This window comes from Propithecus coquereli, unplaced genomic scaffold (genome assembly GCF_000956105.1).
Source record: "Propithecus coquereli isolate 6110/MARCELLA unplaced genomic scaffold, Pcoq_1.0 Scaffold28, whole genome shotgun sequence".
Classification (NCBI taxonomy): Eukaryota; Metazoa; Chordata; class Mammalia; order Primates; family Indriidae; genus Propithecus; species Propithecus coquereli.
The window spans coordinates 3,909,924-3,925,096 of NW_012148396.1; the positions used below are offsets into that span (position 1 = coordinate 3,909,924).

Below are 15,173 nucleotides of genomic sequence, written 5' to 3' on the forward strand. Positions count from 1 at the left end.
ATGGGGTGCAGGGCCAGCCCCAGGCCTGCGGCTGGGAGCCCAGCTCTCCACTCTGGGCGAACCTCACCTTGGTCTGTCAGTAGCAGATGCCACGCCCTCCACCCCCCCCACCCCCCGCCCCCTGCCAACAAGGAACTAGACAGTTCTCAACTCTGAAACTAGCACTGGGTGGAAAAGATCAAATGTAATCCCCACCACTGCCAAGTGTATGTAACTGGTGCATAAGTGCACTTATGAAATATCTGACATCAAGTTAAGAAAATAAAGGTGGGGGATTCCACTCTGAACCATTTCTCAGGAATAAAGGCCATGGTTACAGCATCTGCTTTCCTGTATGGATTCACTCGTTCGTTCCTCAAAGATTACAGGGTCCCCGTTATGTGCCAGACACTGCACTGAGGATGAAGGTATGAGATCCTCAGGGGCTCACGAGCTCATCAAGAAAGAGATGTGCCAACGCACAGAGCCCAACAATCAGCAAGGATGTATGCAGAAAGCACAGCAAAGTACAGGAACAGCGACGCTTAAATTGTGATTGAGTTGATTGAACAAGTTGGAAAAGAGCCAGGAAAGTGTTCGATTTAGGAACTCAAGAATTTTCCTTTCCACCGAAAGCAGCTCTGTTTTGCCATGCCATGCCCCTTCAACTCAGAGTCTCAGTTCTTGCTAAAATGAAGACATTCTATTCCCAAGAAGCTCTGGTAGCCTGAGGCCTCCTGTGCAGTGGATAAAACCCCCAAATAGAGCGACACAGAAACAAACTCGTTTTGTTATCAAGTAAGAAAAGACCATATTCTTGTGGCTCTTGGAAAGGAAAAACATTATGTTCAATCATTTTAGTAAAATAACATTTCCTCTACTCAAAAAAAAATACATATTTATTGGGTTTATCCACTTATTTCCAAAAAAGTATTAGAGGCAGCTTCCTCTGATTTCTCTGTGCTTTGTTGAGAACATAGTAATATTATTTCAGCTTATTTCCAGCAACTACAAGAAAATTTTTTAATATATGTACCTCTATAGCCAAAAAGAGACTATGCACTTCTCAAAGACAGAGGCCAAGTATTCTAAACATTTCGTGAGAGATCAGCAGACTCTGGACAGATGCACCACGACCAACCACTGCTACTATTCCTCTTTCCCCTCCTCTGAGGGAAGAGGAGGAGGAGCTGCTCCTGTGTCTATGTGCCTGGGACCGTGCGGTGGCTCTTACAAATATTATCTCACTAAATTCCCACAGCAACCTTGGAGGCAGGAATTGTTTTTCCTGTTTCTAGGCAAGGAGATTAGAAAGGTTAGGTAGGGGAGCCGCACCACTTCTAAGTCTTAGCGTCAGAATACAACACCAAGTGTGTCAACTTCCAAGCTTGGGCTGTAACTGCTACAATACCCTTAGCATCAGGTACCTTTGAGGCCTTCAGAGAAGGAACACAAGCCAGAAATAATGGGAACAAACTGGTGTATCTTAAACATCCACTATATACTCCACTCCTACTGTTTCACACTTTTGTGTCAGGAGGAGCTTCTTTAAACAACAGATTCTCAGATCCCACCTCGAATTACGGTGGAGGTGGGAACCCAGGAATCTCATTCATAACAATTACCCCCATGTGATTTTGGTTCCCGAGGTCATGAATTACTGTATTTAGGTCAGTGACTTGCAGACTTATTAACAAGACCCACAGGAGGGTCTGACAGCACCACTCAACACAAACACGCACACACACCAACACAAACATTTAAACACTGAAGCAAAGGTCTCCAGAAACAATACTTACCTTTGGTATGTATGAATAATGCTGATAAGTTCCTTTTCATTCTGTTTCATTTTTAAGATATGTTAGCTGTGATTCACTAAACTTATTTCACAACTTTCTAATGGATTTTTTTTGAGAGAGAGAAAATGCTAACTGGGTGTTCTATATATACTTTGTAATGCAATCCTCACAACCCTGAGAGGTAGGGGAAAGTACTTTGTCTCCATTTTTACAGATGAGAAAACTGAGGCTCAGGAAGACTAGGCAGTTTAGTTTGCCCCAAATCACAGAAGTAGATATGGAGTCTCAACTCGGGTCCATCAGAACCTGAAGCCCCTTCTCATTCTACAAAAATCATGTTTGCCCAAGTCTTCCCTTTATGAAGTTGGCACAGTTCTGTAAAATGTGGATTTGCTCCAGAAATGTCACTGACAAACTTTGGCTAGGTCCCCATATTTCCTTAATGCCAATACATTTTTTACTATAAGTCAACACCGTCCAGTTACTAACGAGGAGGAGATGGTGGGAAGAAACCATATTCAATGTACATACTCCTTCCCATCATTAGGTGCATCTTTAGCTAAGAAACAGTTGTAAGAGTCACAGAAGCAGGCACTTAGCCAAATTATCCTAGAGTCCTAATGCAGTTGGAATGGACTTGGATATAGGCCCATTTGGGGGAAGGGGGTTTGCTACTTTAAATTTCCTTAGTATTTGCTCTGCATGAGAATCTGTCCTGAAAGCAGTAAATAATGAAACAAATGCAGAAGGCAAGCCAGAATTACAACATCCCTGATCCCATCTCCAGGGTCACGGGTAAGGCAACCAAGCCCTGTGCTGGTGCAAGGATTTGCCTCATGCTCCATCCATTTCCCAGTCAGCACCACTGTCCTGACCCAGATAGACCCGGCCAGACCCGGCCATGACCAGAGTCCTCAGCCCAACCACAAGGACATCTGTAGGCATTTTTACATCATAGAGTACATTCATACTATCTTGCTGGACCTTTGCTACCTTCTGGAGGAAGCAGGGTGGTATTATTCACTTCACTTTCAGGTAAAGAGAAATAAAGCTCAAAGACCAAGCAGTCTAGACAAGGCCACAGAACTATGGCCAGAGCCCTGTCCTGTACCTCCAAATCCCCAATTTTATCCACTTCACAGCAGTGATGACACTACTAGCATCAAGAACAGCAAAGATGACACAGCTAAATACTAGTGGGTGATGATGAAAAAACGGGTGATTTTTCCTACAGATGCTTCATAATTTTTAGAAACCTTAAGGAAAGATCAACATGTAACCTCTGAGAGTGAACCTCCATGCTTTACTTTGCTGATTTCACAAACAATCAGATAGAATCGGGTGGATTTAAAACACTCTATAGATGGAAATACCATCTTGGTGAAATTACCACCAAAAATGCACCTTCAAAGGTCCATCAACTGATAAATAAACAAACTGTAGCATATCCATACAATGGAATATTATTTAACTATTAAAAGGAATAAAGTATTGACACATGCTATGCCATGGATGAAATAAATGAAAGAAACTAGCCACAAAAGACTGTATTATATACATATTTTATGATGCCTCTTATATGAAATGCCCAAAATTGGCAAATCCAGAGAGACAGAAAGTAGATTAGTGGCAGCCTAGGGCACAGGCAGGAGAAGTAAAGATGACAGCTGATGGGTACAGGGTTCCTTCATGGGATGATGAAAAAATTCTAAAATTAATTGTGGGATAGTTGTACAACTCTGCGAATATACTAAAAACCACTGAATTTTATACTTTAAATGAGCAAATCGTATGGTATGTGAATTATATCTCAATAAAGCTGTTACCAGAAAAATCCACCTTAACTTTCCTTGTAAATATGGAATTCTATTAAAAAATGATTTGGCGATAGTTTATTATCATATCAAAAGAGTCTACATTCAGAGAAAGCAGATTTTTTTGACTGTATCAACATTTCCTCGGTACCCTTGGCTTCATTACAGAAATAATTTACAGGCTCAAAAGACAACTGTTGTCTAAACTCAAAATACTGGAACCTACTTTCATAAATTATGTGATCATACTACACTAGCAATATGTTCCACCTGCTCCACGGAAAATGCTTAGTAATTCAATATTCTGGAATAAATATGATACAAAAGGCTCCCCCTTGGGTTTGTGCTGTCGACTCTACTGAGAATTTTTTCCTTGCCCTCTTCCCTTGCCCAAATCTACTCATCCACCTTAGAACCCCTCCTTCCAGGCCCTCCTCTTGGTGGTTTTTCTTTGGGCAGCGAAGCCTATGTTGACTTCACTCGGTCCCCCACATTGTCATGCTGTATCACTATTGACTTGTTTAACCCCCTACAAAACCAAGAGCACCTTGAAAGCAGGGACCAGGTCCTACTCATATTTGAAATCCCCATGCCCGGCACGTAGAGAACGAGGCCTCCAGCCTGTATCAGCCAGCTTCAGGAGCAGCGGCAGCACGCTCACCTTTAAAAGTGTCTCAACTGGAAGAACTGCAAATATCAGCGAAGGAAAAGATTGAAATTAAACTTTAACAACTCCTAAGAAAACGTGAGTGCTAATGAGAAGCAGGATAACATCCTTTTTTATAAGGTCAACTGAGTCACACTCCCTTATTCGGCACGCTGTTCTTCTCTTGCAGTAACTTGCAGAGACATTTTATTATTGCAGCATAAGGCACAATTGCCACTTAACAGCACAGGAAGTATCAATGCAGTCCCTGCCCTCATGGGACAAAGTCTACCTGGACCTCATTTCTTGAGATGATGTTCAAATGTCCAAGAATGGTGTGGCTGGTATTAATGACCAACTGCCACAAAGTGGGCAGACTGGGGCAGTGATGAGAGCACGGCTTCAATTCTGTCTCTGGCCCTTACTGACAGTGTGACCATGGGCAAGTTTCTGAAGGACTCTACAACGCCAGGCTCCTAATTTGCCCAGTAAAGGAAATAATCCCTAACCCCTAGAAGTGACATGAGAATTAAGACAGCACAGGACCTGAAAACAGCAGCTGTTCCTTCTCCTTCGCCCAACACATACTTCCCAGATGTCTTCTGAAGTGTTGATATTGAAGAGCTAAGCCTTTCTGAAGGCTTATCATAACCACAGAAAGTTTCAAAGAGAAACTTCTTTAAATGGTAGTATATTAAGAAGAACGAAAGCATATGAAATGAGGATCAAAGATCTCAGTGCACATTCCTGACACTGCCTTGTTGACCACGAGGCCCAGAGACATGCCCCGGAGGCTGAGCATCACCATCCAGGGTGCTGACCACGAATCCCTCTGACACACACAGTGGGTAGGCAGAACTCGAGTATGGAAAAATATAGGCAGTCCCAGATTGTAAAGCTCATGTACCACTTCGTTGTTCCTGTTGTCCTTTTAGCCTGTGTTTCAAAATCTGAATCCAGAGCAGCAAGTTTCAAAATTGTAAGGAAAATAAATTATAACAATAGTCAATGGCATAGTGCTTACCCCATGCCAGGCACTGTTCTGAGACACATATATTCCCTCACTTCATCCTCATCTGATGGGTAAACTGAGGCACAGAGTGGTTACATGACTCATCCCAAGGCTAAACACATGGTAAATGGGGGATCCAGGGTTAAAACCCAGCAGTCTGCTCTCTGGTCTTGACTGCTACAATCCAAGACTTCTCCCAAGAGTCTGTTGTCATGTTGGCTTCATTCCCTCTTGACTTCACACGAAATTCTAGCAAAGTCATTAATGAATTCTGCCACCTCAGTTTTCCCTGCCCTAAGAGAGTACTGGAAGCAGTACCAACTGAACAGCAGTTCCATAATGAATTACAAACCACATGCCTTCACGCCCGAGAGATAGAGAGAGAAAGAGAGAGACAGACAGACAGGGAGGGAGAACGTGTATGAAGAAGTACCAGGTGACATGCAACAGCTGCTATGCAACTATATGACAAGCACTGTGCCAAGTTTTCCAGAGCATCCCATTTTTATTTCCCAATAACCATAGATGTGGACACATATACAAATATATATGCACACACATATATGTATACACATATGTACATAAGTGTATGTATGTGTGTAGGCTTGTATAAATGCATATGTGCATGCTTGTATGTGTCTGTGTATATATGAATGTGTATATGTGTGTGTGTGTGTGTGTGTGTGTGTGTGCGTGTGTATGTATATAAAGGATATTTCTTTAAATATATATTTTGTACAGGTCTCAGAACGGACAAGTGGCTTGTCCGAGGCCACAGAGCCTGTGAATGTGCTGGAGATGTGGTTTGAATCCTGCTATCTAACCCCAAAGCCTGTGCTCTGACCTACCTACTATACCCAAACACCCTGACTTTCCCCCTAGTAACAAACTGCTAGGGTGTTAGTGATTTTCATGCCAGAAAACCACAGTAGCACATCAAATTTCTGAAGTCTCATTTTGTGCTCTCTGTAGCATAAAAAGGCATGCATTAAAACAACCACACCTGGGGCCAAATGTGTCTCCTTTACAATTTTAAGAAGTCTCAAATCACTCTCAGGTGTCAGCCTCTTGAGTTAGATTAGAATTTGCCAAATAAACATTCATTCATTGTGTTACATGATCTCCCACCAAAGAACTAAACAAATTTACCATTGTGAATATTAATAGCACCTTGAATTAACATACAATTTTTTTAAAAAATAAAAGTGCTTCACAGGCATGTTCTCACAGATAGTTTACCCAATAAATAACCTAATAATATTACAATAGTTGTCATCAACATTTACTGTGCTCTTACTGTAAACCAAATGCTGTTCCTAGCACTTTGTAGGCATTATCTAATTCAACTGCTCAACAACCTTTAGTAGTAGCTATTAGTGCTATCTCTGTTATTAACAATTCTTTAAAATGTCATTTAAAGAATCCTAGCTTTATTTCTACTCTGTAGATCTTTCTTCTGTACACATTCTTGGATGCTGAAAAATTTGCAGAGAAAACAATTTGTTCAATCTGCTCTTTTTTTTCAACATATTAGAGACTCTTGCTATGAAAGGAACTCAGAGCGAAGCCTTCTGTAAGGGGAAAAGCTGTTTCAGGAGAAGGCCCTCTCTGTGTTTTCAGGGCTGGACATTTGCACATGGATGACCTGCAGCAGGGACACCCGCATATGCATAAATTTGAGAAAGCAATGAGCACCCAAGGGAGACGGGGCTGCCGCTTGGGCTTGCTACTTACCAGTGCTGTGTGAACTTTAAGATGTGCCTGTAGCTTATATTTATCTGGAGTCGAGTAGTCACAGCCGTCAGTGGGACACTTCAGCAAGATGTTACTGTGTTTCTGAATTACATGACGTTTAAGGCAGTTTTTGGTGATGGAAGAGTAATGACACTGGGAGCAATAATACAGATGTTCCCGGGTGTGGGTGCGGACATGCATATCAAAATGCACTTGGTACCAAAAAAGTTTGCCTAAAAAAATATTTTCACATGAGAACAAGGAAGTTTCTTTTATACTGAATTTGAATTTTTTAAATTATTGTTATTTTTAACTATAATATTTATCTCCTTCTTGTGCTTGTCCGGGTCACCTTTCGCACTTTCCACCACATCTCTGTCTGGAAATTACTTTTCAAAGGTGAGAGGTTGCAAATATTAAGGGTGCTCCTATTTTTTGCATGATGTCAGGGCTGGGAGAGGAGGAAATGAATGTTTACTGAGGACCAATTATGGTGCCAAATACTATGATGAACATGCATAAATCGAAGAGCCTCTAAACTCTACTGGCATTCCTGGGACACCGGGTCCAGAATTGGACTTCCTACTTCCTGCACGACTAGCTCCTGGCAGATCAGGAACCCTGCTTTCACTGTGAGCTGAAGGGTGCTATTCAGGGCCTCCCTACAGAGATCTACTGCCACTTTTGTAACCTTTCTCAGCTCATCTAGTACATGGCCACAACTTAAAGCTCGACTTTAAACTTGTCATGTGCCAGAAGAAAGATTCTTCATGGTTAAAGTTCTGGTAGAGGGCTTAGGGTCACCCTCAGCACACACACCTGACCAAGCCAACACTGTCAGCTGTGCGCTCATCCCAGCTGCCTCCACAAAGACTCCAAGTGCTAACTGCAACACGGTGGTCACCCATTCCTATCTACCATGGAGGGCATGTGGCTCATTTGGAAGGTGTTCTTTGCAAAGAGCCATGGGCTCAAACCAAACATGAGGTGACCACAGCGTGTTGGGGGTGGACGGGGTTGCTGGGAAGGGGAGCTTCATCAGCTGCCTTTCCTTACCACAGTATTCACACTCCAAGTCTCCATAAACCTTCCGGATCCTCTCGCACAAGCCGGTGTTCATTTGCTTCTTCTGTAAACTGTCCAAGACCTTCATGAATGCAGTCATGCTGGACCGGTGCTCAGGGGCAGCTTTGCAAGAGTCAGGCTGGTGCGTGACACTGTCCCCACCACCAGCTACTAGAGGAAGGAGGTCTGAGGCTTCTGCTGGGTTTGACCTGAGACATCTGCTGGGATCGGGGTCACTGTCCGGAAGGGCAGCCATTCTCTGACCTTCCCCTGGGGGGCTCTTGGCACCCTGGGTCTCCTTGTTTGGCCCAGCACTTTGGTCCTTGGAGAGTAGTAGCGTGATTACTTCACCCTGAGTCTGATCCGAACCTCGGTGCTGGGTGTCTGAGGGCTTATCAGGAGCAGTGTCACCCTCAGCAGAAGAGCTATCATTTTTCAACAAAAAATCATCTGAAACCACTGCATGAGAAGACAGATCTGATGAGACCACAGTGGTTTCCAGCTCACAGGGCGGCAGGGCTGCACTTTTGGCCTGGGTGCAGTCTAGATGCCCAGCCGGGGCAGGCATTTCCCTATGGGCCTCCAGCTCCTTGTGTCCCTCCTCGGGCCGAGTGTCCCCAGGATGGGACTCTTCCTTGAGTGCATTCACCCTCTGCAACGCAAACTCCTCTTCTGCCTGCTGCAGCTGGTCCCCCAAGGCTTCCTGCTGGATGTCCCCACCAGGCTCCAGGAGGCAGAAGCTCTGGTTGATGGAGCTGGTGAAGACCAAGGTCTCTTGGGCAGCCCCGTGCACCTCTTTGATGTGGGAGCGCAGCCTGATGGAGCTGACAAACTTCTTGAGGCACACAGCACAGACATACACAAAGGGGTGCTTCCTGACATGCAGCTCCAATGCCTGGTACTTGGTGGCCCCATGGCCACAGAGCTCACAGGCAAAGGGCCACTTGTCACCGTGGACCAGCATGTGGCGGTCTCGGTCTAGCTCGTTCTTAAACTTGCGCTCACAGATGTGGCAGTCATAGAGCAGCTGCCGCTTGCCCTCCCTGGTCATCAGGCAAAGCTCATCCAAGGCCTCCTTGACCTTCTTGTCCTGTGGGTCGTGTGCGTCTCGGATGTGCTTGATGAGGTTCTTGACATCAGAGTACTTCTTCTTGCAGAAGCGGCAGTGCTGCTTGATCTTCTTGTGCACCCGCTCGATGTGCACTTTGAGGTGGCCCTTGCTCAGGCAGGTGAACGAGCAGTAGTCACATGCGAACTTCTCGCCAGTGTGCTTGCGCAGGTGCACGTTGAGGTTGGCCTTGATGGCGCTGGCGTAGCTGCACTGGGGGCACTTGTACGGCTTCTCGTTGGTGTGGATCCTCAGGTGGGCCTGCAGTGAGTGCTTGAACTTGAAGACCTTGTTGCAGTACTCACAAGTGAAGATTTTGAGCTGAGTGGGACCTAGCCTAGAAACAGATGACAGCACAGTTATGTTCGGAGACCTTGAACCTTCCTCATGAATGCTAAATCCTTTTTATGAACCAAACACCAGAGGCTTAACAGTGAACTAAATCCAGAGGATGGATGGATGCATCCATTCACTCAACAAACAGGACAAGAGGACTAGTGTGGGTCGTGGTCCTCCAGGAGCACACAGTCTCGGGGAGAGAACACAGGTTGGCAAATGGTTGCACAACAGTGTGGAAAGAGTTGATAGGAATATGGGCAGGGAAGAAAGAGAAAGAGACCTCTAACCTGGATTAAGGTGGTTGGGAAAACTTGCCAAAGAGAAGTCTGGGTTGAGGCTTGAGGAACAAGAAAGAGGGAGGCAAGAGAGGGAAGAGGCATGTGTGGTTCTCAACGTGCACTGTAACCAGCAGTGTTCCAAGCTGATGTGTGTGGATTCTGGGATGTCTTAATGAGACCAGTCATAATGGAATGAACTCTGTCTGCTCCATGAGACTAGACACAACCAGCTTTCCAACAGCTTGGATAATCCAGATTTTCCTATTCATTCAACCGTTAAGGATGACCCTATTTCCCTTTCTGTAAGTTCCCATTAGTGAAAGACCCCTGGCCTTTCTCCATGTTCTCACTTCTTCCCAGGAAAAGAGTGACTTTGAAACAGGACCCATAAATCATGAGCTGGGCTCTGCCTCTCCCTTCTGGTGCGGATGTGCTGCCTGTGTTGAGCATGGGGCACAGCAGATGCTTGCCAAGTGGGCATCTGTGAGCCTGGCCAGGAGCGGTCCAGGACTGTGTTGTGGGGAGGCAGGCTGTCTAATTCCACAGCACAGTAACGGGAGGCTTGGTGTTGGCCTACACCATGCTGTTCTCTCCCCAGCTCTGTCAGTAATAGAGCTCATGTGTGACTCTCCATCTTCCTCTGCCTCTATCAAGGTAGGTTTAGAACTCAGATGGGGAAAAATAGGACCATTGTTTATTAACCTCCTACACCATTTATTCACATGATTGCAATTTGTTAACACCTGTCGGTGTGTTTCAGGCACCGTGTCAGATTTTGTGTACATGGTGGAAGAAGAAAAGCATGGTCTGCCTCCTGACTCTTGTGTCTTTCAATATGGCAATGTGTATGCTAAATGAGATGGTAATAATAATAATAATAATAGCTAACAATTATTGAGTACTTAGAATATGACAAACACTATCTCAGTATTTAATTCCAGTGCTATTATTGTACCCATTTTACAGGTGAGAAAACTGAGTATTTGCCCAACATCATACAATTAGTAAGTAGTGAAGCCAGGATTTCAACCCAGGCAGACTGACTCTAGAGCCTACACATTCACTCTCATCCTCTGAATGGCCTGAAAATACTGTTGTGCAGCAACCTGTCACCAACGTGATCATACACATACAGCTCCCTGTGTGGGGCTTCCAACTGTTGAGACGGTCCAGCCTCATTTCTGAAATCAGCAAATGACAGTCACCAAAGTACTAACAACAGGTATCAGGGACAGGAATTGGCAGATGAGATCAAAGAGGCAGGGAGAATGTCCTTTCTGGCCATAAGTGCTCCCTCTAGACCGCCATGTCTAAGTTATTCAAGGACCTTAGACTACTAACAATCACGTAGTGCTATTAATCAGATACCATCAACTGTGCCGACTGCATCTGTAAAGTCTATAGTTACAAAACTCTCCAAAGAACTATGTCTCATCAATACAGGTTGCCTTGTCTTTAAATTAGTATTTAAATGGGTTGCAATCCATAAACACTGGAGGGTACAATTCACATTATGTAATTAAAATATTCAAATTTGAAAGTTACTATAATGCCTGCATGCTAAGCTCAAGGCTGATTTAAGGAAAGTAATTTGGAGCTTTCTCAAATGACAAAGATATCACAAGGTAATGCATTTTACTGGTATAAAGAACACCGAAGAAAGAAACCCTGGATTCATAACATTAATTAAATAAACAAATCACTGTATTTCCTCCTCTACTGCAAGATCTAAATGGTCTTGGGAGAATCTTTTGCTCTGACTTTTTGTATCAGTAGACAAATATGTGATAAAGTCTGCAGTGCCCTTTTTCCACTAAGGGCAATGCATCTGGGGAAGGTGCTAAGCAGCCTGCACTTGACTCTCAAGCACGAGCCACTATCACTATGAACCGATGCCCAGAGCCTCGATGTCTGTACAATTCCTATTAAATGACTTCACTCCACTGTTGCCCATTCAATAAGAGAGGTACTCTCACCACTGCATCTCAGGAAAAAAATTAGGCAGAACTTTAAAAGGTCAGACACCTTAATCCAGTTTTATTTCACTTCTGCAAAGTTATCCGAAAGAAAGAATACGAAATTCAGAGGAAGGTGCTCATGGCTCATTTTTCACAATAGTTAAGAATAGGAAGCTGCTCAAAAGTCCCAAGGTAGGGAACTAGTTTGCACTTTTCACTCATTCATTCATTCAAAAAAGTGTTCCAGACAATAGAGATATAAAAGCAGACAAACACAACCCCTGCTCTCTGGAGCTCACCTTCTAGCAGGAGCCGGGCCAGCTTACTAACTATGAAAGCAAGTGGATGAGGACCATCAGGGTCCCTGCCGAGAAGGAAAAGGGCAGGTTGCCCTGAGTCCCTTCAGGGCAGACTGAGCTGGTCTAGGGGAGAGGGAAGGCCTCCCTCAGGACAGGACAGGACATTTGAGCAGAAAGGAGGAGGGGAGGCACCCAGGAAGAGTAAGGGGCACCTGCAAGAAGTGATCGAGGAGGTGAAAAGGGCCCAGCCACTGGCAGGAGCGAGCAAACCAGGGGGACTAGGGCAGGGGCACGAGGCTCAGAGTGGGCAGGGCCAGTGTTGGAAGTCCTCTGTTCTCCTAAGTACAAGGTGAGCATTTTAAAAAGATCTCACTGGCTTCAACATGAGAGTTGAGTAATATCCTCATGAAATTGCAGGACATTGCTACGAACAAAGGGTTTGTGATTAATCTGAGTAATAAAGGAATACAAGTATAATGTGACTGAGTTTTAAAAGCAGGATACAAACTCACATATAAAATATAAACTCAATTTTATAAAATATATGTGCTATAAAAAAGGCTGGAAGGAAATACATTAAAAATTTTAATAGTTGTTATCTGTGGGTAATGAGATTACAATATAATTTTTTCCCTTAGTATGCTGAACTTCCAAAATTTTCTATATAATAAATATGTATCATTTGTTATGAGAGAAAAAATGATATAACATAAATGTTTTTAATCTGTATTTTACAAAGCAAAATCCTCATATAAAAAATGTCTCTTTCATAGTTACCTTATAATTTACACAGTAAAATATTAATAGAATACATGACAACAGGAATATAGCCTAGATCTGTTGATTAAATATTCAGTATAATTTACCTGTAACTAGATTAACATTTAGCTGATCCCCTCCCCAACAGATTTTTAAATATTGTGAAGATAATTATTTAAGATCTACAAATCAAACGGAGTTGAGACACAGAATGCCCTTGAGATTTAATTCTCTTTGAGATTAGCCAAAGGAATTAGTTATTTTACAACTTCATCAATAAATTCAGTTGTTCACATTTACGAGAATAGAGGACTCAGGCTACAAATTAATGAAGCATACCACATGATATAATACAATTTAATGAGAGTGCAACATGTGCCAGATACTTTGCATATATTTTATCAATTATTCTCACCACTAAACTAAGATTCTAATAGACAATCTTACAATAGTGTAATAGATGTCAGAGGCAAAGCAATTTGTTTCAAGTTAAATAGAGTATAAGCTTCATCAGGGCACGAACTGTGTCTGTCTTACTCTTTGTCATATCACATCAGTGCCCAGCACATAATAGGTGCTCAATTTGTTGACCTGAATGCACGAAGAAGAGTCAGAGTGAACTGAAGTCCGTTTGATTCTAAAGCTTACACTCTGCTCAAGAATACGTCATCTCTCCTCTTCCAGAAACAGAGGGAAATCACTTCCTTTGTCTTTCCTCTAAGCTGGCAAGAATGTTTTCAGACTTTGGGTGATCAGAGTTTGTTAAGTGACTTTGTAGCTAAAGACAAACTGGGGAGAGTGTCAGAAACACACTCATTCGCTATGGGTGGTCGACTGAGCCAAAGTATCTGAAGGACAGTTTTAATGTCAGTTTAAAGCTCTGAGTGTTCACATCTTTGATGCAGCAATTTCCAATCTAGCAATTTATCCCACAGGAAGTCTGGAAGAAGTATGGAAAGATACATGTACCAAAACGTTAATCACTGTATTGTCCATCACAGCAAAACCTGGCTATATAAACTACAACAGATCCTCATAATAGCAAACACAATTCTTTAAATATACACTAAAACTAAAAGCTTTTCGAGGTGTAATAAGTTAAAAAAAAAATTGAAAACAGTACTTTTAATATTTCGTATTTGGAAAAAATAACAAAATTAAAGCAATATATGTTGGTATATCATGAAAAAATTATGGAGGCACATGAACCAAACTATCAATAGTAGTAACTTCTAGAAAGAGCAACTATGGTTTATTTTAACTTTATGTCATACAGGATGTGTAAACTTTCTACAACATACTTCGGTTATTTTTAAAAGTGGGGAGAAATAAATATTTTTTTATTATAATATGTGCAGCTATAAAAATCTGCAAATTTACTAAGACCACGTTCACACTTCTTTTTATTAAGGTTAAGTGTATGTTTGCTTTAAGTAAAACGGTCCAGTTTCATTAAGCCAATTGGTGCTCAGTTCCAAAAACATGAAGGGCTGCAAGGGAGGGATTAATTCTTCCATTAAATCAAGGAGTCAATATCCTTCACAAATAAGTTTGTAAACACAATCCACATAAACACGCCAATCCTTCTTGTGCTCTGTGGCATCCACTCGTGTTCAGCCTCTGGCTGGAGTCACACAGAACACAACAGCTTACCTGCTTGACTTCATCGGCTGCTCATACGGTGTCTGCTGAATGGCATACTCCTGGTACCCTCTCCGAGGCACCAGGTCTGCAGCAGTGGTCTCAGGATTTGTAGCTCCTATTTCGGGGGGCCCAGCCTCCACCGGAACAATCTTGGTAGCACCTGAGATTGATATACAAGGCATTGCTTATTGAGAGGCACCAAAACAGGGCACCGACCCCATCCCAGCAGAGCAAGCAGTGTTGAAGTATATTTCTTTACTATATGATACCTGTGCAAGATATTAGTTTTCCTTCAGTTCACACATTTTAACTTCTTTCCATGCATGTGTGTTTGTGTGTATGTGTGTTTGAAGTGGGGAAGGGCAAGTTTTCTACTAATCTAAGTGTCCTCTGGAAGTATATTTTCACTTGATCTACTTATTAAACAATCAAATACATACAGACACATATATACACATACATATGTATATATGCTACTTGCAAGGTTTTCTATATGACCGCATGTGTTAAACTTTAAAGCTGCATCAAGATAGTATGGAATAGTGGAATAGATTGTAAACAGAAATTTAAGCCACCTGGGGTCTGGTGCCAACTATCACGTTACTTTAACATCTCTGGGTCTCTGTTCCACCCTATAAAATTAAGGGTTTGGTGTAGAAAATCTCCAGGGTCACCTTTACCTCTGCAATTCTATAATGGAAAATGATCAAAGACCTTTTATGGCAGTAGACATTTCATA

At 42.7% G+C, this 15,173-nt stretch overlaps 1 protein-coding gene across 1 annotated transcript in view; it reads right to left on the reverse strand.

Moving 5' to 3' along the window:
* ZFAT (zinc finger and AT hook domain containing) overlaps nt 1–15,173 on the reverse strand; it is a 168,794-nt gene that overhangs the window by 104,122 nt on the left and 49,499 nt on the right. Inside the window, exons 4-6 of the mRNA XM_012648151.1 lie at nt 14,444–14,594; nt 8,041–9,494; nt 6,985–7,217 (exon numbers count right to left, since the gene is read on the reverse strand). Coding sequence (XP_012503605.1) covers nt 6,985–7,217; nt 8,041–9,494; nt 14,444–14,594 — 1,838 coding nt within the window. The remainder of the gene's footprint in view (nt 1–6,984; nt 7,218–8,040; nt 9,495–14,443; nt 14,595–15,173) is intronic.